At 35.0% G+C, this 25,124-nt stretch overlaps 1 protein-coding gene across 1 annotated transcript in view; it reads left to right on the plus strand.

Moving 5' to 3' along the window:
- The window catches only part of CCDC18 (coiled-coil domain containing 18), a 28,700-nt gene extending 4,045 nt beyond the window's left edge, over nucleotides 1–24,655 (plus strand). Inside the window, exons 4-12 of the mRNA XM_065888976.1 lie at nucleotides 677–838; nucleotides 5,164–5,270; nucleotides 6,497–6,625; nucleotides 16,038–16,134; nucleotides 17,547–17,668; nucleotides 18,942–19,233; nucleotides 21,923–22,047; nucleotides 22,906–23,066; nucleotides 24,645–24,655. Coding sequence (XP_065745048.1) covers nucleotides 677–838; nucleotides 5,164–5,270; nucleotides 6,497–6,625; nucleotides 16,038–16,134; nucleotides 17,547–17,668; nucleotides 18,942–19,233; nucleotides 21,923–22,047; nucleotides 22,906–23,066; nucleotides 24,645–24,655 — 1,206 coding nt within the window. The remainder of the gene's footprint in view (nucleotides 1–676; nucleotides 839–5,163; nucleotides 5,271–6,496; nucleotides 6,626–16,037; nucleotides 16,135–17,546; nucleotides 17,669–18,941; nucleotides 19,234–21,922; nucleotides 22,048–22,905; nucleotides 23,067–24,644) is intronic.
- Nucleotides 24,656–25,124: the final 469 nt, after the last annotated feature.

A 25,124-nucleotide genomic window follows, 5' to 3' on the forward strand; every position in this document is an offset into this window, starting at 1 on the left:
ACTCTCCTATATAAGGAGTTTCGTATTTTTTGCTGATTGATGTTATATAAAAATTTATAAACAAGAAACTTGTAAAAATGGTTACCTATCTACTAAAGATGGGAATGATACTTCTGTATGTACTTTTTAAAAATATATAATTCTGACTCTGAATTACATAAATATATTATTCAAAAAAATAAAATTAAATGTTTTGAAAACCTCAACTCCCATGAAAATTAAAATAATTTATTGTAAAATATATATTCAAAAGAGTATAATAGAAATATACAAACGGTTAAATAATAATTTATCCATTTTGTTGTTTGTGGGCATTTCATTTCTTATCATTTTTATGTCTTTAATCTTCAGGTGCAAAAGTGTAAAAGTTTCTATCAGATTTATACCCAGGAGTAGTATTGTTGAGTCTTAGCATGTTCAGCTTTACTGGATAATACCAAGAACTTTTCCAAAGTATACCACTGTTTTCCAGGCTGAACTTATTTATGTACATGTTCACCAGCAGTGGAGGAGAGAGTGCCGATTGTCTCATATCCTCACCAACACTGACTGAATATCTTAACCCATTTTTCTGAGCTACTTAGTCATTTTATTGATAATTGTTCATTATTTCCATTAATTACATGTAATGCTTAATGAAATAATTCAAAATAAATTGTTCTTTTTCATTTTTCAGATGTCTTTTTCATCTTCTACCCCTGTGGATCAGGAAATCAAAAGTCTTCGAGAGAAACTTAATAAACTTAGGCAACAGAATGCTTGTTTGGTCTCACAGAATCATTCTTTAATGACTAAAATAGAGTCTGTCCACTTTGAATTGACACAGTCAAGAGCAAAAGTATGTTTCTTGAAGTGGTGACTATGCCAACAGAAAATAATTGTAATCATCTTAAGATTTATAATTGGAAAATATTCCTTGTATTGCCTTAATGTGTTATGTATAATAATTTTTATTATGATATAGTATCAACATGTTATAGAATCAATTTTATGTGAATTTAATATCTGAAAATTATTTAGGGGAACTTGTATAGCCTATGCATTTAGATAGTTCAGAACTTCTTTTTTTTTTTTTTTTTTTTTTTTTTGCGGTATGCGGGCCTCTCACTGCTGTGGCCTCGCCCGTTGCGGAGCACAGGCTCCGGACGCGCAGGCCCAGCGGCCAGGGCCCACGGGCCCAGCCGCTCCGCGGCATGCGGGATCCTCCCAGACCGGGGCACGAACCCGCGTCCCCTGCATTGGCAGGCGGACTCTCAACCACTGCGCCACCAGGGAAGCCCCAGAACTTCTTAAAATCTTAAGATTATCAATTTGTGTGGTTTTACTTTGTGTACAAAGGAAATATATAGCTTACTTATCTTTCTTCTTAAAATAATACATTCTCATTGCTGAAAACTTCAAAAATAGAAAAAAGAAAAGGGAGAAAGATAACCCAGTTTCCACCATCTAGAAACTGCTTTTATTGGTTTATTACATAGTTAAATATTACATGTTTGAATAGTTTTTTTTCCTGGAATTGTATTATACTTCTTACATAGTCTAAGCAGTTTTGGATGCATTTACGTAGCTTTTCCAGCAATCATTTTTAATATGACTTCTTTTTTTAAATATTTATTTTATTTATTTATTTATTTTCCTTATTTTTTTTGGCTGCATCAGGTCTTAGTTGTGGCACATGGGATCTTTGTTGAGGCATGTGGGATCTTTTTGTTATGGTACATGCTCTGCTCGGGTTTCTGTCTAGTTGTGGCGCTCAGGCTTCTCTCTGGTGGGCTCCAGGGTGCATGGGCTCTGTAGTTTGTGGCATGCAGGCTCTCTTGTTGAGGCGCACAAGCTCAATAGTTGTGATGCACGGGCTTAGTTGCCCTGTGGCATGCGGGATCTTAGTTCCCCAACCAGGGATCGAACCTGTGTCCCCTGTGTTGGAAGGCGGATTCTTTACCACTGGACCACCAAGGAAGTCCCCAACAATCATTTTTTATGGTAGTATTATGTTTCCTTATGTGAATATACCATAATTTAATTAATAGCTCCCCTGTTTATGTGGTTTCCTATATTTTTCTATATGATTGGTATACAAAAAATTAGAAGAAACCAAAATGTCCAATAACAGAGACATGGTAAAGTAAATTATGATATATCCATATAATGGATTGCTACTAAGCTTTTTTTTTTTTAAGGTAAATGCAAAGTTGTTTGACTTTTATAGAAGTTTGTAAGGTTTAAATGATATATGTAGAGGCACTTAGAATGGTGTCTGCACAGTCAACACTCAAAAACTTACCTAAAATATTTAGTGGTAGTAAAATATTACAGAGCAAAACACATACATATACATGCACACACACAATAATCTGTTTTGTTTTTTATAAAATGAGCACGTGTCTATGTGTGTGTATGTATATAGATATGCATATGACATATATCAATATAAGGACAGAAGGACTGCTCCACAATATTGTTGATAACTTTGGAAACGGTTGGAAGGTCATAGTGAAACTTTCACTATTTACTTTTTAAATGTATTGTTTTAAGTAGTAGAGTTATGGGAGGTCTTTATTTTGTACTTTTCAAACAAAACAAAGTACTATTGAGCCTAAGGAGAAAAAATGCTTCAGTGAACATAAAACTTTTTTGGTGTTTGGGATTATTTCTAGGTTAGATTTCCAGAATGGTCAAATCACAGGGAAATAATTTTTTCAGGCATTTATTGCACTCTGTCTACATTCAGTATTATTATTTTTTTAAACATATCTATATTTTTAAATATCTTTGAGGGAAAATTATTTTGTTTTTCTTGATTTCTTATGAAGTTTACTTTTTCAGTGTGTCATTTAGATTTCTTTTGTTGTGTCTGTTTACCTTTTTTGTTTATTAATTGTATTTTAATTTTTAAATCAACTATAGATTCTTTTTAAAGTCATAGAGGCTTAATTATTTAAAGTCTAAGAGATATTAAAAGAGTTTTGCTAATAATTACTGAACTATTAGCATTTTGTTCCTTTCTTTGAGCATGTAAATACACCAGTGTTTATTCTAGGCAGTAAGACAGATATTTGTGTTTTACTTCCCATCTCAGCATTTTCTAAATTGCCTGATGAAATATTTTTTAGGGAGGCTGCCTTTTCCAGGGCAGGTCTTAGCTTTGATTTTGCATATGTGCTACTGTTGGAAACCTTTTGCTGAAATTCCCCATTGTACCGATCAACATATTCGTAATTTACCTTTTAGCAGTGTCTGTACAGTAGTTACCCTGTCATCTTGTTCTCTCTGAGCTTATTGCCCTTCAGACCTGCTGCCCAGCTGCTCTCCTGGGACTTCTCTTTGATGTTCTTCTAGGTTGGGTCTATTGTTTCCTTGATCCCATGTCATTTTTCTTGGTTTGCTCTTTCTTTAGTTGGAGCATGTTTCTGGTAGCTTCCTTGTCTGTCCGAAATTTCTTAAGTTCTCCCCCACACTTGATTGAATTCTAGGTTGAAAATTATTTTACCTCAGAATGTTTAGGACATTGCTTTCTTGTCTTCTATCCTCCAGTTTGTCTCTAAAGCATCTGATGCCATTGTGAATTATTTTTCCTAGTGGGTAATATATTTTTTCATTTGTTTTTCCACTTATGTTTTTAGGAATAGACCTCTGTTATTTATTGTGCTGGGTACATGAAGACCCTTTTAGGCTGAAATCTTGTGTCCTTTGGTCCCTGAATTTTTTCTTATGTAACCTTTGATAATTTTCTTCACTCTGTTTTCTTTCTTCTATCTTTCCTAACCTGGATTGGTACTCTAAATCTTTCAAGTTTATTCCTGGTATTTTCCATCTCTTTGTCTTCCTGTGATACTTTTTCTGTGATTTCCTCAACATTGTCATCCTATTGAATCTTTTATTTTTGGCTTTCATAATTTTTCATTTTCTGGAGCTTTTTCATGTTCTCTGATCGTTTTGTATTTAATAACATCCTGATGCAGTATCTTCTCATAGCTCTCTGAAGATTTAATGATTCTGTGTGTTTGTGTGTGTGTATATGTTTGTCTGGCTGCTGCCAGTTGCTTTTTTCTTTTGTTTTGACCTCTGACTTTTGTGATAGAAGCTTTCAGATATTAGTGTTTTGGCTATTTGTATTTAAGAGAAGGCACTTAAATGCTCTTTGGAAGCTCTCTGTGCAAAGGTGAAGTTTGTTGTCCATTGGGCTTCATTTGTTGGTGATGGTTGAGAAGATGGCTCTTTTGTAGAGAGATGTCTCCCTTCCCCCATCCAACATCCATATGTGAGGTCTTTTTCTTTGGAGCTCTTGAGTTTCTCCAGCAAAGAATCCTTTGATTTCTTACCTGTGGGGTAGCCCCAAATGAGGTGGGGTAGGAAGCTAGAAGCTGACTGTTCCTTATTAATCTCTTTGTTTTTAACTCTTCCTCATCCCTGCTCATCATTCCATGTAATATCTCAAGAGTCTCAAACCTTTCCTGTTCAATTCTCCAGATAATAATAATAACTTTCTATCTCTTCTTGGTAGGCCATCATGTGACTCTTGGTGTTCTGAGAGTAGGAAAAGGAGGGACTCATCAACAGAGTTAGAACTATATCCCAAGTTTTCTATCCTGGACCTCATCCCTGCCCTGTACTATTATCTCATGCTTCCTTTTTTGGGGGATAATTAGTTCTCTTACTGGTATTCTTTTCCAGACACCATTTAGGTTGTGGATTTCTACCATCCTACACTCTTCATATTCCAAGTTGTAGTATTACTATGCTTTTCTGTATTTTCTAGGTTTTCTCTAGTAAGCATGTATTCTAAAATTAGGTTTTAAATAACAACAAGGTTCAGTAAGTATTTTTATGTGATTTTGAAATTTAATTTTCTAATGTATGTGAAATTTATCTTTTTAGATAAATTTATCTTTAAATTAGTCTGTAGAGGTTCTCTTTTTTTCGCCAAATAACTAACCAGTTATCTTGGGATGTTAAGTTGAGGGTAATGGCAGGAGCTTACATGCTGAGACTGGCTTGTGATGATGACATGCCCATGTAAATTGATAGATAAGATGAGCTTCACAAACAATGAACAATGACTGGGGAGTTCTACTGAACCCCTGTCAGATGGTAAAAGAAACTAAGGACAAAGTCGATTAATTTATTTTGTGAAGAAAGTGCTCTAAAAGTTCTTTGTTTTAGGTTTCTATGCTTGAATCTGCTCAACAACAGGCAGCCATTGTACCAATCTTAGAAGAACAGATTATAAATTTGGAAGCAGAAGTTTCAGCCCAAGATAAAGTTTTGAGGTAAAACTTATAGCTTTAAAATATTTATTTTCTACTTTTACTTTTTGACGTATCTTGTTAAAATTTGTCCCCCACCCCAATAAATCCATATTGGTATATAGACTGTCTTAGTTAGAACTTGTTGATTCTGTTTTCAGTCCATCATAACTCCTCTTGGCTGCAGGATACATGCAGTATATAGGGGCTAAAAAAGACTAAATCTAAGCTGAGATGCTTATTTATGTGTTTCCATTAATATGAATTAGTTTGCTTGTTGCCCTACATAGTAATATGTACTCAGTACTTCGATGGGAGTTCAAGAAATAAAATACAAGGAATCAGGCACTTTATAATTTATCTTCCTCTTCTGCTATGAATAAAATGAGAAATATATGCATACTAAATAGCATATTGCTCCATTTTAGTGATTCTCAAAAGAGTAGTTCTGGGACCAGCAGTATGAGCATCATCTGGGAACTTGTAAGAAATGCAGATCTCAGTTCCTGTCTCAGACTTACGGAGTCACAAACTCTGGGAGGTGGGACCCAGCAATCTGTGTTTTAACAAGTCCTGCAGATGATTCTGATGCACACTAAAGTCATCTCTCATGATCATCAGAATTTCATAATTTTCTTTGTAATACATATGTTAAGTTTATTCCTAGGTATTTTATATTTTTGGTTGTGTGAATTTGTTCTTGTTCTGTTCATTGATAGTATATAGGAAGGCTACTGCTTTTTGTATAATACTATAATTATTTTGTAATTGGACTATTTGTCATACCTTTAATTAATTCTAATTTTTGTTTTGATTCTCCTGGGGTTTTCCAGGTAGCTAATGATATTATCAGCAAAAAAAAAGAATTTTGTCTTTCTTTTCCAAAATTTATACTTACTACATTTTCATTTTAGCTTTTTGCAACTGTCAGAAAAATCACTGGATATAGTGGTGGTAACAGTCATACTTATCTAGTTTCTGAAATATATCTAATACTTCTAGTATCTGATCATTAAATAAGATATAATCTTTTATTTCAGATATATTTATCATCTGATAGAAGTATCCTTTTATTCCTTATGAAAACTAATAGTTCACAAGTGATGAATATGCCTTTTCTCTTTCTCTTGTTAAATATTTGTTTCTCTTAACTCAGTGATTTAAACTAATAGAATTCCTGATGTTGAACTATTTCTTGCTTACCTGAAACAATCTGTTCAACAGCCTTTAAAAGTATCTTTATTTTATAGAGAGGCAGAAGATAAATTACAGCAGAGTCAGAAAATGGTGACTGAAAAGGAACAGAGTTTGCAGAAGTCCCAAGAGGAATGTATAAAGCTGAAGGTAGACTTATTTGAACAAAGTAAACAAGGAAAGAGGTATGTGTTTTCAAAGCAAATAATTGTTTTTGTAGGGGAGAAACAAAGAATATAGTACCTGTTTAAAATTCTACTTAGTTTTTGAAGTGAAAAAATTTCAGAAATTTGACAGTAGAAAATTTAATGTTCTTTTTTGTCCGTTAACTTTTTAAAATTTTTGCTTAAAAATTTCACGTGTGGACTTTATGGTATTGGCATTTTGAATTGGGATTAATTCCTTAAAGCCCGATAATGATTATCAATGAAATGATACTTACTTATTTCTGAAATTAAATTCATGAGAAAGTGTGGTTGGGTCTTCCTTTAGGAATACATAAGTAATGCAAAAATATCTATTTTGTATAAACCATATCTTAAGATAAAGTTTTCTAGTTAGCTTTGACCATATCACCATTAACTTTGAATGTTAACTTTTAAACTAATAAAGATGAAAAATTTTTTAGTTTAAGGAGATTTTACAGTATAATAATGTAATTATAGCAGCTTTTACACAGGGTAAAATCATAATTTGCATTTTTATCTTCTCTGGCAACAAAAATATGTTTTAAAAATTTCTTCTATTATATAAATGTTATGAAGAAAGTGTTTTTTGAAAAGTTGTCATACATAGATAAATATTTGTGTGTGCATTTAAACTTCTAAAAACTGCTCAAAACCCATCTATGTCATTTTTTCATTAAAATGAGTTTGGAAGAACATTTTCTCAGCAGTATTTGGTTAGTATAGTTCAGGTTACAATATATATTTGGTAGGCAATATTACTTAGTGGAAATGTTTAGGTTTTGGAGTCAAACAGCCAGTTTTTACCTCTAAGTGGCTTTGTTACCTTGGGGAAACTATTTAACCTTCTTGAACCTCAGTTTGTTCATCTATTAAGTCAAGATGATATTGTCTTGATGTGAGGAATAAATGAAAAAAGAAATGTAAGGTGCTTTGTAAATAATAAACACTAACAAATGTAGCTATTGTAAATGTAAACTGTGTGATTAAATATTCTGAAATTCAGACTTTACTTACTCAGATGAGCTTTTTATACATGATAATTTAAAATAATAAGATAATAATACATGAAGACAAGCCTTACAATGTAGCTAAAAAAAAGTACAGAGAAAGAGTGACTAGTTCTCTCTGTAGAACTTATACAAGAGATGATTTTTAGGGTAGGGTATTGACTACGCTGTCATAAGGTGAATAAGTAGGGATGGACACGTTCTGGACAGCATGTGCAAAGTCATAGAAGTATAAAAGAACATCATTTCTGAAGAACACTAGGAGTTTTGTGTACTTATAAATGGACAGGTGTAGTAGGATTTGAGGAAAAAGACAGACTTGGTCCAGACTAAATGGCTTTGTGTTTTATGCCAAAAGATTTGTGTTTTAACCTGGAGAGGATGTGACATGAAGACTCTTGGAGCTTTTTGAGGAACTAGAATGAAGATAGGCATTCTGAAAATGAAAGATCAAAACCTTTGCAAAGACTTTTCTTTGGGTGATGATTAATCATAATGGATTAAAAAGCCAGTATAAAGGCGGAGGTTGTTGAGCTTTATGCTGTTTATAAGAGACATACTTAAAACATAAGGACACAGGATAAACAACACAGTCCTACCTGTAGGACAGGGAACTATATTCAATATTCTGTAATAAACCATAATGATAAAGAATATGAAAAATATATATGAATAACTGAGTCACTTTGCTGTACAGCAGAAATTAAACACAATGTTGTAAAAAAAAAAAAGAAAAAAAGAACACATAAGGACACAGAAAAGATGAACTCAAAGGGATGAAAAGAAGTGTTTCAGGCAAATAGTCACCAAAACAAAGTAGGTATAGGTATATTAATATCACGCAGAATAGTTCTAAGTGCAACAAGCATTACTAGAGTTAAAAAGAACTCATATATATAATGTTTAGGTAACACTTAAGCAGGAAGCTATAAAGATTCTAAACTTCTATTTAATAATTTAGTCCCAAAATACTTAAAGAAAACAAAATTTCAATGAACAAATCTGTAACCATACAGGGAACACTTTTACACATTTACTAGAATTGTGAGATTAAGCAACAAAAAAGTAAGAAGCTGAAGAGTTGAGTGATTAATAATCTTGATCTAATGGTTGTATGTATGGAAGCCTGTAGCCAACAATTTGAGAATTCACATTCTTTCAGGCACTCGTAGAACATTTATAATTTGTTACCTCACTCTGCCAGAAAGCATGAATTTTAATAAAGATAAAAATATTTGTGTCATACATATCATCTTCTCAGACCACAGTATAATTAAGTTATATATAACAACCCCGCCCCCCCACCCCTAAATCATGTATGTTTGAAAATTTAAAATCAACCTTCTTGCTACTCATGGACCGTTGAAGAAATTATGAAAATTAGAAGACTTAGAACTGAGTGATATAAAAAATATTGCAGCTTGTGTGCTGCAGCCAAAGATATTCTCAGAAGAAAATTTTTAGTCTCCTGTGCGTGTATTAAAATTAGTATGTGAGGGACTTCCCTGGTGACACAGTGGTTAAGAATCCGCCTGCCAATGCAGGGGACCTGGGTTCAAGCCCTGGTCCAGGAAGATCCCACATACCACGGAGCAGCTAAGCCTGTGTGCCACAACTACTGAGCCGGCACTCTAGAGCCCACAAGCCACAACTACCGAGCCCACGTGCCACAACTACTGAAGCTCGCACACCTAGAACCTGTGCTCTGCAGCAAGAGAAGCCACCACAAAGAGAAGCCCACTCGCCGCAACTAGAGAAAACCTACACACAGCAACAGAGACCAAATGCAGCCAAAGATAAATAAATAAAAATAAATACATTTATTTTTAAAAATAATAAAATTAGTATGTGAATGAGCTAAAACATTCAATTTATGTAGTCAGGAAAAGGACATAAAGAGCTTGATCAAAAGAAAAATAGGGGCTTCCCTGGTGGCGCAGTGGTTGAGAGTCTGCCTGCCAATGCAGGGGATGCGGGTTTGTGCCCCGGTCTGGGAAGATCCCACATGCCGCGGAGCGGCTAGGCCCGTGATCCATGGCCTCTGAGCCTGCGCGTCTGGAGCCTGTGCTCCGCAATGGGAGAGGCCACAACAGTGAGAGGGCCAAAAGAAATATAGAAGTGATTAAATAATAAAGATAAGGGTGAAATAGGAAACAAAGAAGCAATAGAGAATCCCCAAAACCTAAATCTGGTTCTTTTCACAGTGACCAAGGTAATGGGCATCAGACAAGATTAATCTAAGAGAAAAGGCATAAAAACCAATATTGGAATTGAAAAGCAACTCCTAAGTTACAGATTTAGCTATGATTTAAGAAATAAGACTAAGTACTATGAACCGTTTTAGGATAATACATTTGAAAACTTAGACTAAATAAATGATTTCCCAACAAAGTTAAGTTTAACAAAACTAACTTAAGCATAAATTGAAAACCTTGAGGATTTCCCTGGTGGTCCAATGGCTAAGACTCTGCGCTCCCAATGCAGGGGGCCCGGGTTTGATCTCTGGTCAGGGAACTAGATACCACATGCTGCAACTAAGAGTTTGCATGCCCCAACTAAAGATCCCACATGACACATCTAAAGACCCCCACATGCTGCAAGTAAAGATTCCACATGTGGCAACAAAGATCCCGCGTGCCACAACTAAGACCTGGTGCAGCCAAATAAATAAGTAAATAAATGAATGTTTTAAGTAAATTGGAAACCTTAATAGTTGTTTAGCCATTAAAGGTATTGAATCAATCATTAGAAATTTCCCCACAAAAAAATAAAATAATCAAAATGATGATGACGAAAGGAACAGTCCCACTATGGCACATGGTGGCTAAAATGAAAAAGACTCACAATATCAAGTTTTGAATTTGTAGAGCAACTGGAATTCAAATATATTTATAGTAGGAGTATAAATTGGTAGAACCACTTTGGAAAACTATTTGTCAGTATCTACTAAACCTAAACGTAAGTCACCCTATGATCCAGCATCCACTCCAACAGAAATGAAGACCTGTATCTATCAAAAGACATGTACAAGGATGCTCGAAGTAGCTTTATTAATAATTGCTAAGTGTTCATCAACAACAGAATTAATAAATATATTCATTCATATTCTGAAATATATGCATCAGTGAAAAAGCAACTATAGTTCTTTAACAACAGGGACAGATACTACAGATGTTAAGCAAAGGAAGCCAGATGCAAAAGAATACTGTGTATTTCCTTAAGAAATCAAGAATAAGCAAAATTAATATATGGTGTTAAAAGTCCAAATAGTGTTTACCTTTTTAGGTGAAGAGTATTGACTGGGAGGGTGCACAAGGGAGCCTTTTGGGTACTGGAAATGTTCTATATTTGATCTGGATAGTAGTTATGTGGGTACATACATATGTACAAATTCATTCACTTAAGATGTGAGCACTTCACTCAATAAAAAATTAAAATAAAATAACTATAAGTTAAATCTGAAAAAATCTACAGAAGATAGGTACAATCTTAATGGAGGTTTAAAAATGTACTCAGGATTTGTTTTAATCAGGTATGGCAAGATAGACATGGAAATGGCTGTCATAAATGAAGAAGTTTTTATACTCACAGATTACTAGAAATAGGAGACATGACATGTCATGTAGAGGGACCACACAGGGAAGTATCAGGGTTGTTCAGAAGGCAGAGGGAGTTGGGAAGAAAATATGAACAGGAGGTTTTACTGTGGTTTCTGTGGGAAGAAATGGTTGAGGTAGGGTGTTCAGCCTTCGGATTGGCTAGTATGAATAATCTCAGTGGGCAGAAGTGTAAGACTGTCCTGAGTGGTCTAGTACCTGGTCCTGGGGTGATTAGGACAGGAGAATATTAGCCCGGTGTGTAAGAGCCAGATAGAGGAATGGGGAGTGGGCTCTGGATTGCTTAGTTTGTGTATGAAAGGTACACTCCCATGTGCAAAGTTTATTAATCTCTGAGAATTGGCTAGCCCTGGGAGGGCCAGTCTTCCTAGGGTCAGTAATGCCCCAGATGTCAAAATACCAGACTAAAAAGACATACTTAATACAATGGAGAAAATAATAAAGCTTCTTTGAAAGCCTTAAGAGAAGATGTAACTAATGAGGTGTATACCATTTTTCTGGAAGGGAACCTAACGTAAAGGTGTCAGTTTTTCCCAAAATAGGTTATGCATTCAGTACAATTCCAATCGATATCCCAACAAAATTTTTGGTAGAACTTAATGAACTGACCCTAAAAATCATATGGAAGAACCAATGTCCAAGAACAAACAAGGCACTTTTGAAGCGGTAGACCAAGGTAGAGAACATGTCTATAGATAACAAGACTTCTAAAGTTATACTAATTAAGTCAATGTGATATTGGTATAGGAATAAACAAAAAAGTCAGTGGTACAGAACAGAGGCTCTTAACCAAACATGCATACAGTGGAATCTTCATAATGTAACAGGTGGCATTACAAATCAGGGCAAAGGATGGAAGAATCAATAATTAAGGTGCTGGACAAACTGACATCATGTGTTTCATATGTGATATAGTGAGAAGGGTACAACACCATTTATGTGGTATGCCTCTTGAGAATGAATAGCCTGAAACTAATCATGAGGAAACATCAGACAAGCTCAGGTTGGTCTTCTGTAAAACAACTGTTTATTCTTCAAAAATGTCACTGTCATGAGAGACTGAGAAAAGCTGAGAAGATGTTCCAGATTAAGGAGACTAAAGAGACATGATAACTAAAAGCAGTAAGTGACCCTGGATCAGAAGAAGGAAAATTCCATAAAGAAATTATTGGAATAATTAATAAAATTTATATATGAATTGTGTATTAGACAGTAATATTGTATCAATTTTAGATTTCTTAAATTTGATAGTTACTTGTGGTTATATTACTAACTTGTGGTTATATTACTGGTTACTCTAGGATATATAGTTCAGTGCAAAAAAATCTCTCAAGTGAGAGACATAAAGCAATGGTGGCAAAATATCAAAAAGTGGTGAATCCACATTAAGCGTGTACTGACTTAATTTTAAAAACAAATACTTCAGGAGGACTTCCCTGGGGTTCCAGTGGGTAAGACTCTGCTCTCCCAATGCAGGGGGCCCAGGTTCAATCCCTGGTCGGGGAACTAGATCCTGCATGCATGCTGCAGCTAAGGAGTTTCCATGCCACAACTAAGAGTGCATGCTGCAACTAAGACGTCTGCATGCTGCAACTGAAAGATCCCACATGCAGCTACGAAGATCCCACATGCTGCAACTAAGACCCGGTGCAGCCTAAATAAATAAATAAATATTAAAAAAAAAACTTCAAAAAATAATTCTGGGAGAATTGATTATTGATTAAAAAATTAAATTAGATTCCTGCCTCATACTATACCTGCATTAAAAAAAAATCTAGATGGATTAAAGGCCCAATTGTGAAAAGTAAAACTTTTAGAGAAAATATATGAGAATAGTTTCTGTGTTGTCTCATGGTAGGGAAGAATGTTTTTTGTTTTTTGTTTTTTGCGGTACGCGGGCCTCTCACTGTTGTGGTCTCTCCCGTTGCGGAGCACAGGCTCCGGCCGCGCAGGCTCAGCGGCCATGGCTCACGGGCCCAGCCGCTCTGCGGCATGTGGGATCCTCCCAGACAGGGGCACGAACCCGCGTCCCCTGCATCGGCAGGCGGACTCTCAACCACTGCGCCACCAGGGAAGCCCCGGGAAGAATGTTTTATATGAGAATAGTTTATGTGTTGTCTCATGGTAGGGAAGAATGTTTTAAAATGGGAGCAAAGAAGCATGAATATTACAGGAAAAGTTTGCTAAATTTTAAGTCCATTAAAATAAAAACCTTCTGTTTATAAAACTCATCAAATAAAAAGTGAAAAAGACAAGACTAATGTTGGGGAAATATTTGCAAGTAATATAATTCACAAAGATTAATATCCGGAATTTGTAAAGAACTCTCACAAATCAATAAGAAAAGGCAGGGTTGGGGAGAGATATCCAGTAATAAAAGACAAAGAATCTGTAGAGGTAAAGGACAGGAAACTCAAATATCCAATGAAACATGAAAGTTGCTTAATCTCACTGTCATCAAAAATGTAAATTAAAACTACAGTGAGGTTGTAAAGCTACAAACATGTCTTACTATTAGATTGGCAAAAGTTTTAAATTTGATGGTATTGTAGTAACTCACTGAGCATTTATTATGTGTAAACACTTTTCTAAGTGCTTTAGGTATATAACTTATTTATTCCTCACACAATCATAAGAGTTTGATAATATCCTCATTTTATAGATGAAGAAACTGAATTAGAGAGAAGTTAAGGTCACCCATTTAGAAAGTGGTAGAGGTAGAATTTGAACCCAAACACTGTGGCTCTAGGGCCCAATGAATTGAATACCGTGACAGAAGATTACGATATTTCATTGAATGTAAGATTCCACAGATTTTAAGGTGTACCGTTATTTTGGTAATCACTAAGAAAAAATATCATGAAACTATGGTATACCATCAATTGTAAAATACATGATAATTTTAGAGATGTTAAAAATGTGAAAACAATGTGCCTCTTACAGTGGATGAACTATGATGTATTGTTTGTGGATATTTTGGTCAACATGTGAATGTACAAAATGTATGATAATAAAACAAAGTCACACTGTGGGAAAAGTCAGGGGAATAGGATTTGGAGGTGAACAGGGACCTCAACTCTGTAATGTCTATAATGTTTTGTTTGCTTAAAATAAAAAGGCTACATGAAACAAAAATAGCAAAGAGTTAAGATTCACAAAAGTTGGGTTGGGAGTACATGTATATATTTATCCATTCTTTTCTGTGTGGCTGAAAATATTATGACCTTTTTATAAATATTGGTGGTAGGACTTCCCTGGTGGCACAGTGCTTAAGGATCCTCCTGCCAATGCAGGGGACACGGATTTGAGCCCTGGTCTGGGAAGATCCCACATGCTGTGTAGCAACTAAGCCCGTGAGCCACGGCTATTGAGCCTGCACTCTAGAGCTTGCAAGCCACAACTACTGAGCCCACGTGCCACAACTACTGTGCACCTAGAGCCCATGCTCTGCAACAAGAGAAGCCACCGCAATGAGAAGCCTGCGCACTGCAACGAGGAATAGCCCCCGCTCGCTGCATCTAGAGAAAGCCTGCGCACAGCAACAGAGACCCAACACAGCCAAAAAATAAAAATAAATAAATAAAACTATTAAATCTGGTCAAAAGTATGGACCATTTAAAAAATAAAAAGTGAAAAAAACAGGTATCCTTTGCTCTCTGAATTCCAGCTATGCCAACTAAGGAATGGAATATATTCTCGTAGATTTTCAAATAAATCCCTTATTGTTTAAACTCTTTTTTATTTGAAACTTGGAACCAGACAAACATCTCTGATATCCACAGTTGCTGTCCAAATTTAAGAACCCCATATATTCAGGAAATAAGAGATACTTTCACTTGAATTTGTAAGCCAATAGAGAAGAGACTGAAAATACAGAAGAGTCCTGAAAGGGAAGAACTAAGATCCAGAGTATAGATAAAGGAATTCACCTTCGATAAGAGAAGAGTCACTAACTTCAAAATAATGTGATGAAAATAAGTTTAAATAGAAAAATTTTTAGAGTAGATATGAAATTGACCAAGTTCCAGCCTAGTAGTCTCAATTCACTGTGAGAGGTATGAAGAAAGGTCAGGATGAACTAAGAGGTGAGACAGAATGGTTGGGCTTGCTTGGTAGTGGTTGGATTTTGTTGTTCAGATTTTATATCTTTTTTGAAAATTTACTTGGCCTTTTCAAAGATCACAGGATCTACTGAGTACTTTTTTTTTTTTTTTGCAGTATGTGGGCCTCTCACTGTTGTGGCCTCTCCCATTGCGGAGCAGGCTCCGGATGCACAGGCTCAGCGGCCATGGCTCACGGGCCCAGCCACTCCGCAGCATGTGGGATCTTTCCGGACCGGGGCGCGAACCCGTGTCCCCTGCATCGGCAGGCAGACTCTCAACCACTGCGCCACCAGGGAAGCCCTACTGAGTATTTTTAATATACTAGACAGTGGATTGATTCTGTAATACCTGATCTTTGAACATTTATCATATAGCCTCAGGCAACTTCCCTAATCTGTCTTTTCCAGACAGAGAAAAAATTGCCAACACATAAGAATGTCTGTATGTTTCAAAGTTTATAAGTATTTTATGTTCTATTTTATTTTTCATATAGATATCATAGTGAAGAAATTATTGTAGTCTAGTCTTCATTTTTCATTTTGCCATTTTAAGGCTTATACTCTTTTAACACCGAAAAATCTGCTTCTCTCTAGTTATTCCTTATAATTAAATATAGGTTATTTTGGAACTTAAATACACAAGTACAGAGCATTCTTTTATTAATTATCTCATTAAATTTTAGAGCTGAACAACAAAGGAATGAAGCACTATATAATGCTGAAGAGCTAAGTAAAGCTTTCCAACATTATAAAGAAAAGGTGGCTGAAAAACTGGAAAAGGTAAGAGGCAGTTGTGCAAGTTCAGTGTTTTGTATTACCATCCACATTCTGAAAATATAGACATAAATAGAATATCTTTATTTATGGTTAAAGTGGGGAGTAATTTTTATGATCTCATTCATAATAAAATCATTGAAATAAAGAATTTATAATTATTAGTTAAGTATAATATTTACCATCTTCTTATAATGAGCAGAAACTTTCTTATCCAGAGAAGGAAAAGAGTGGAGACAAGGGACAAAATGTAGAGAAAGATGGGGTGAGTGAGCAGTTTAGAGCTATAGAAGTAAAAGCAGGAAATTTGTTCCTGTCGCCTCAGGGAAAATGAAGGCAGAGTAGATTATGTAGCCTTTAATTGGTCTCCTTAGACATAACACCCTGAGAGAGGCTCACTTCTGCCTCTCAGAGGGAAGGTTCCTTGAATAGGTTCTACATAGTAATATAGTGGCTTAATTACATTCATTGAATATCTTCAAGTGATACCACATGATAATAAACCTGTTTGGAGGGAGGCCATATGTTGGACCTTAAGATAAATTCTTTATATCCTTAATTAATATAAATTCTTTATATCCTTAATATTTACAAATTCTGTTCGAAGAAAGGTAGAAGGATAGAAGAAATATTAAAAATAAGAAAAATTTAAGATCCCATTAGATACTGACGTCTTAAGTGTGAATTAATAAGATCACTGTTTTGAAAGCCTTGGAAAAGGTCCCTGCGGGAAAGAAATATTGTAGAAGGGATTTTTAATAAGGTAATGTGGACTGGGAGGTAGAATACTTAGTAGGGAGAATATCCTCCTAGAGAGGGAGGACTTTATAGAGGAAAGAGAGGAAAATGTAAGAGATGATTTTTTTCATACTCCTTAGGATTATAAATTTCAAACTGCTCAGCAGAGCCCTATAGTTAGATAGATATAACAAAGGAAGTGGGGCAGATCTGTCCAGTCCTCCATTTCCACTGCTCATACCTGGATGCTTGTCTTTTATCTGTTTTAAACTTGGGGCTGTGATTTCCTTGGGAGTATTCTGTGGCTAAAATTTCAAAAGTTACTTCTCTGGAACATTTACACTAAAGTTAGCCTTTAGTAACTTGATGCAGCATCTCTACAAGACAAGTTGCTTGCCTTGTCTACATAGAGCAGAACAATTCTGCTTTCAGGTAATCATGCTGTTGTTCCTTTCTTGTAGGCTCTTAACCATTTCTGGACAGGTGGTAGCATTCCCCCCTCCCTGTTCTTTGTTGCTGGAAGTTCACTTTGCTCCTTTCACTACAAGGCTGGGGACTTAAACTTGTGGAGTACTTACTCCACTCTCCTGCTTATTTCCGAAATCACTGCATTTTAATTTGAAATACCTAAAACTTATGACCACATTAGTGCATCCACTTAAAACAAATTATTGTTTTAGGTTCAAGCTGAAGAAGCAATATTAGAGAAAAATCTAATTAACTGTGAAAAAGAAAATAAAAGGCTACAGGAAAAGTGTGGTCTATATAAAAGTGAACTTGAAATTCTGAAAGAGAAATTCAGGTACAGTATCCTATTGTAAAAAAAGGATTTTTGTGTGGAAATAGAGAAAAAACTGAAACATTTAAAAATAGAATATTTTGAATTCTGTAATTATGGCCTTAAATAATGTAGAAAGATAGGCATCCATGACTGAAATTGTTTTCTACTTGTAAATTGAGGATTTTAAATGAATAAAACATGTGTTGATGTTAATATACTTGTAAATATAGAGTAATATGATCAACATATTTGCTTTGAATATATTTAGAAAAAATTAACACAGATGTAGTGTCCTTGTAGTGTGACCACATTAGCTAGTAAAATATGTATTCTTCAAATCATGAAGCATCACCTAGTGTAACCTCATTTCAGAGATGTTAAAAATGTGATAAAAGGGGCTTCCCTGGTGGCGCAGTGGTTAAGAATCCGCCTGCCAATGCAGAGGACACGGGTTCGAGCCCTGGTCTGGGAAGATCCCACATGCCGCAGAGCAACTAGCCCCGTGAGTCACAATTACTGAGCCTGCGTGTCTGGAGCCTGTGCTCCGCAATGGGAGAGGCCGCAATGGGAGAGGCCACGATAGTGAGAGGCCCGCGCACTGCGATGAGGAGTGGCCCCCACTTGCCGCAATTAGAGAAAGCCCTCGCAGAGAAACGAAGAGCCAACACAGCCAAAAATAAATAAATTAATTAATTAATTTTAAAAAAAAAGGCAAAAAAAAAAAATGTGATAAAGGGAACTGATGAAATACAATAACAGTTTTAAACAGTAGATTGTTCTAATGTTTGACATCTTTTATATGTATACACATATATGTTTAAAAATGCTGCATAGTAATCTTTTAATGGTTAATTAGATTTTATCTTTTAGAGTTGTGGCTAATAAATAGTTTGTGATTTTTTTCCTTATACTATCTAAAACTTTCTTGATGCTGCAAAACGTTGTGTCAGGATTTTGGAGCTAACTCTCCTGTCATACATTTTTTAAAAGGGAGCAGAAATACCTCCAAGATAGTGGGATTATTCTGCTCAACTACTTACTGTGAGACACTGGGCAAGTTTCATAACCTTTCCTTGCCTTGTTTTCCTCCATCCGTAAGCAGGGAGTAACAATAGTGCTAGCCACATAAAGTTGTGAGTGCCTAGCATGCAGAAGGTAGGCACTCAGTAAATGTGAGCAAGTATTATTATTTCAGAATTAAGCTTTAAAATATTTAAAAAGTGAGATTAACTAAATATGATTATTGAAAGTAAATGTATGTTTTATTTTCATTTTTATGCTTTTTTCTTCATAGGCAGTTAAAAGAAGAAAATAATGATGGAAAAGAAAAATTAAGGATCATGGCAGTGAAAAATTCAGAAGTCATGGCACAACTAACTGAATCTAGACAAAGTATTCTTAAGCTAGAGAGTGAGTTAGAGGATAAAGACGAAATACTTAGAGAAAAATTTTCTCTGATGAATGAAAACCGAGAATTAAAAGTTCATATTGCAACACAGAATGAGAGACTGGATTTGTGTCAGCAAGAAATAGAAAGTTCAAGGGTGGAACTGAGAAGTTTGGAAAAAATTATGTCCCAGTTGCCAGTAAGTATGTGTGACAAGGAAAATTTTACCCAAGTGCTTTATAAGAGATAATAATTTTGTAGTTGCTTTATTACCTTCTATTTTTTTCCTCACATCTGCTTTCAGTCATCAGTTCTTTTCTATCTAATCCTTTTTTCTGAACTTACCTTTCTACTATTCCATCCTTTCTCAATCTCTCAGATGCCATGTATAAGAATGGCACAGAATTTTTTAAAACAACAGTTTTAAAGGAACATTTATATACCACAGCGTTCACTCATTTTAAGTGTACTGTTCAATGATTTTTAGTAAATTTACAGATTCTGGAACAATCACCACAATCCAGTTTTCAAACACTTCTATCCCCCAAAGGTCCCTTGTGCCCATTTATAATCAGTCCCTGTACCCATCCCCACTCCTAGGGAATCACTAATCTACTTTCTGCCTATGGAGATTTGTCTTTTCTGGACATTTCATATAAATGAATTGTACAATATGTGGTCTTACGTTTTCTTAATGTTTTTGAGGATCTTTCATTGTGATATATATCAGTATTTCATTTCTTTCTATTGTTTAATATTATCCCTTTGTATGGATGAGCCACGTTTTATTTATTCATTCACCAGTAGATGTACATTTCGGTTGTTTCCACTTTTGAACTATTATGAATGATGCTGTTATGAATATTTGCTTACAAGTCTTTGTCCACACATTTCTCTTGAGTAGATACCTAGAAGTAGAATTGCTGAGTCATGTGGTAAATTTATGCCAAACTTTTGCAAAGTGGCTGTACCATTTTACACTCTCACCAGCAAAATGTGAGGATTTCTGTTTCTCTACATCTTAGCCAACAATTGTTATTGCCTGTCTTTTTGATTGTAGCCATCTTAATGAGTATTAACTGGTATCACATTGTGGTTTTAATTTCCATTTCCCTGTTGACCATGTTGAGCAACTTTTCATATACTATTAGAATGGTACAGAATATTAAATTGTTTTTATGGTAGCATCTGGCCACCTTTTCTCTATGAGTTATATATATGACCATATTTATAAGTGAGATTAGGAAGAAAGTAAGTATACTTGTGTCAGAAATTTGTTATTCATAGGTGCAAAGTAAAGGTGTAATCAGGAGATAAGATAAAGATAAGATAAGATAAATGTGTCATGATTGGTTTCGCATATGGATGTCTGGTAGACTTTTACCAATTTTAAACTGTCATGGAATTATGAAGCTGAAAGGGACCTTAGTAATCATCTAATTCAATATTATCATTTTATTGAATTGGTGAAGAAGTGTACCCAAGGAAGTAAATAATTTGTCCAGCTAGCTAGTGGCAGAGTTAAAACCAGAAAATACCATTCTTGGTTCCCATCCCCCTGCAATATCTACTTTCCTGGGATGCTGATTATTTGCTTAGATTGTTTTTTTTAATTTTTTTTTTTTTTTTTGGCCACATAGCATGTGGGATCTTTGTTCCCAGGCCAGGGATCAAACCTGTGCCCGCTACAGTGGAAATGTGGAGTCTTAACCACTGGACCACCAGGGAAGTCCCTGTTTGCTTAGATTTCTAATGTACTGTTTGCTTTTGAAATTTGATAGTAATCAAATGCAGGTAGCATTCATTTTAAATTGATAACTTCCTTTGACTCAATATCAAGAATTACTTGATATGTGATTCTGAAAGTGGTGTGATAATATATGCTTGATCCCATATAACATGATTTAGAAATGTGAATTTGTCTATTTCTAAAAAGTGTGATTTTGTTATAGTTTGAAGGTAGTAGTCATTAAGTGCTTACCTTGCCCCTTTTCACAACTAATTTTTAAATTATTCAGAACATACAGAATACATAAAGAGACCAATATAGCACATTTGCTAAATCTGGGAAATATATTGTGATATCTACTTCAGACATTTTTAGAATAAAAATTTATAGGGAAATAAAGCCTCAGTATGTACTTCATTAGATCCCCATTCTCTCCGTCTCTCCTCAGAGCTAGCCACTATTTTGAAATGCATATGTATCCTTCTTGCCCATATTTTAAATATTGCCACGTACAGATGTATCTGGAAAAATATATATATATAGTTCAGTGCATTTTTGAAAGTACAATATGTGCCTCTGTTGTTTTTCACTCAGTGTCATGTGATGTCTCCATAATGATTTATATAATGCAGATTTATTTTAACTATTGTAGTTTTCCCATTATGTTAATATTTCATAATGAATTTATACATTCTGTTGATGGCTGTTAGATTGTTTCTATTAAATTCACACGATTTTTCAAACTTACATAAAAAATAATTGTATCGGACTTCCCTGGTGGCACAGAGGTTAAGAATCTGCCTGCCAGTGCATGGGACACAGGTTTGATCCCTGGCCCGGGAAGATCCCACATGCCGTGGAGCAACTAAGCCTGTGTGCCACAACTACTGAGCCTGGGCTCTAGAGCCTGCGAGCCACAACTGCTGAGCCCACACACCACAACTACTGAAGCCCATGTGCCTAGAGCCCATGCTCCACAACAAGGGAAGCCACCACAAATGAGAAGCCCCCTCACCTCAACAAAGAGTAGCCCCTGCTCAATACAACTAGAGAAAGCCCACGTGCAGCAATGAAGACCCAACGCAGCCATAAATAAATAAATAAATGAATTGTATCATAGATATTGTAAGTTTATATATGTTTGTTTTTAAACTTGCAGTTAAAAAGAGAAATGTTTGGTTTAAAATCATCTCTGTCTAAGCACCAGATGAGTATTTTGTCAAACAAGGAAGGCAGTTACATTGGCTGCTGTGAGACAAATAAAATGGTGATTTCGGAATTGAGGTATGGTTTTCAGATGCTGAAGTTTTAGCACATACGATGTGTTTTAAAAATTGGTAATTAAGATCTTTAGTTGAGAAGTTGAGAAATATACAGAAAAGTCTAGAGAGTATTATAACAAATATCCATATTTCCACAACTAAGAGCTGATTCTTCTTAACATTTTTTGATATTTTTTTCAAATCTGTTTCTTTAAATAAAAAATAAAACATTACAGGATAGATAATGCCCTTTGATCCTTAACACTAGTCCCGTTCTCCTCCTAAGTATGTACCATCATGAGATGGATATCTATCCTTCAATTCATTTGTGTTTGTTTATACTCACATATATAAATATACTGTTTTTATATGTTTTGTAATTTTGCTTTTTCACTCAGCATCATTTTAAAAATTCATCGTGTCGAGGTAGGTAGGTAGAATGGTTGATCAATGGATGGACTAGTGTGGTTAGTTTAGTTTTAATAGCTGTATAAGAGTCTCTCCTACAACTACATCACAATTTATCTGTTCCTTTATCAATAGTTGCCTTATTTCTAGTTTTCTGCTATTACAAATAATGCTGCAAAGTCCATACTTACACGTTTCCTGTACAATATGCAAGAATTTCTCTAGCAGATATTTCTAAAAGTAAAATTGCTGGGTCATAGGGTGTATACTATCAAGTTTCTAAAGTAGCTGAACCAGTTTACAATGTAATCAGTTGTATATAAGACTTTCTGTATCTTGGCCAATAGTTGACTAATATCAGAGTTTAAAATTTTTTTTAATTAAAATTATTTTAATTTGAAAGGGGAAAATGGTTTGTGGTATTTTTATAGAATCTTTCTAATAATTTTTGGTTTATTTTCTTTTGTGCCAGGATTAAGCTTGCAATGAAAGAGGCAGAAATTCAAAAGCTTCAGGCAAACCTGACTGCTAATCAATTATCTCACAATCTTATTGCTTCTAATGACAACCAAGAAAGTGGCAAATTAAATAGTTTAGAAACAGAACCTGTAAAACTAGGAGGTAATCAAGTAGGTAAGTATATTATATTCAATCCTTATTATAAATTGTAATCAGAGTTCTTTATGATAGTTTTTTAAAGAAACAGATTATCAACTGGTTACTATTATCAAACATACTTGATAATCTGTTATTACTACTTATGTGTTAAGACAGTAAAAATTATTTCAAAATTCTTGAACTTTGCATCATTCTTTAAAAATATATTTTTGAAGTAAAATTTACTTACAGTAAGATGCATCCATTTAAAATAAAAGTTCAATGCTTTTTGTCAGATTTTTTTTAAAATAAATTTATTTATTTATTTTTGGCTGCCTTGGGTCTTCGTTACTGCACACGGGCTTTCTCTAGCTGCAGTGAGTGGGGACTACTCTTCGTTGTGGTGCATGGTCTTCTCATTGTGGTGGCTTATCTTGTTGCAGAGCATGGGCTCTAGGCTCGTGGACTTCAGTAGTTGTGGCATGCAGGCTCAGTAGTTGTGGCTCGCGGGCTCTAGAGTGCAGGCTCAGTAGTTGTGGCATACGGGCTTAGTTGCTCCGTGGCATGTGGGATCTTCCCGGACCAGGGCTCGAACCCGTGTCCCCTGCATTGCCAGGCGGATTCTTAACCACTGCACCACCAGGGAAGTCCAGATGTTTGTTTTTTTCATATGGTTATACCCTTGTTACCATCACCACAATCAAGACATGCAGTAGTCCCTGCCTATCCTCCCAGGATACATTCCAGGACCCCCAGTGGATGCCTAAAGCTGCAGATAGTATGAAACCCTATGTACTACTATGTTTTTTCCTATACATACATGCCTGTGATGAAGTTTAATTTGTAACTTAAGCACAGTAAGAGATTAACAACAATAATAATAAAATAGAACAATTATAACAGTATACTATAATAAAAGTTATGTGAATGTGGCCTCTCTCTCCCTCAAAATATCTTATTGTACAAATTTAATACCTTTTCTATCTTCACACATTGTGGCTATAACTTTTGCAGTTTGACAGCAAAACTAGCACAAATTTCTTTTTTCTTTACAATTTCCTGGATTGAAGAGTCTTACTGTAGATCTTAGCAACCTCAGCATACAACTTTTTTTCTTATTAAGTTTAGTACTTTCACCTTTTCACTTAAAGGGAGCATGTTATGGCTTCTTTTATATTTGAATTGCTAGCATCACTACTCTTGCACTTTGGGACCATTATTAAGTAAAATAAGGATTACTTGAACACATGCACTGCGATACTGCAACAGTTGATTTGATAACCTAGTTGGCCACTAAGTGACTAACGGGTGGGATACATGGACAAAGGGATTATTATTCACATCCTAGGCAGGGCGGAGCTGGACAGCAGGGGACAGTGTGAGACTTCATCACACTACTCAGAACGGCACACAGTTTATAACTTATGAATTGTTTATTTCTGGAATTTTCCATTTATTATTTTCGAGCCTCAGTTGAGAGCAGGTAACTGAAACCATGGAATGCAAAAACTAGGATAAGGGAGGACTACTGTATAACATTTCCCTCAGGATCCATATACTCCTTCCCAGTTACTTTGGGTTTAATTTTCTCTTCTTTTTAAATTTTTCTTAAAGTGAAAGCTTAGATTATTGACTTTAAATCTTTCTTCTTTTCAAATGTAAGTACTTAAAGGTACAAACTTCCCTTTAGGCAATGCTTTAGCTGAATCCCATTAATTTTATATGTTATGCTTTTATTTTATTCAGTTCAAAATATAATATCTCTTGTGTGTGTTTATTTCCAAATATTTAGTCATTTTCCAGATATCTCTGTTATTAGTGGTGGACATTAGGTTGGTTTCATTAAACAAATGAATTCATGAATGTACCTGATTTCAATTTTTTAAATATTTTGAGACTCAGTTTATTGGCCAGCATATGGTCTATCTTGGTGAATATTCCAGATTCACTTGAAAAACTTCTGTATTCTGTAATTATTGGGTGAAATTTTGTTTTGCACTTCTTTTGAGATATAGTTGACATACAGCATTATGTAAGTTTGTGTATAGTGTAATGAGTTGACTTACATACGTTATTTCCACAGTAAATTTGGTT

Source organism: Phocoena phocoena, chromosome 1 (assembly GCF_963924675.1).
Source record: "Phocoena phocoena chromosome 1, mPhoPho1.1, whole genome shotgun sequence".
In the NCBI taxonomy this organism is placed as follows: domain Eukaryota; kingdom Metazoa; phylum Chordata; class Mammalia; order Artiodactyla; family Phocoenidae; genus Phocoena; species Phocoena phocoena.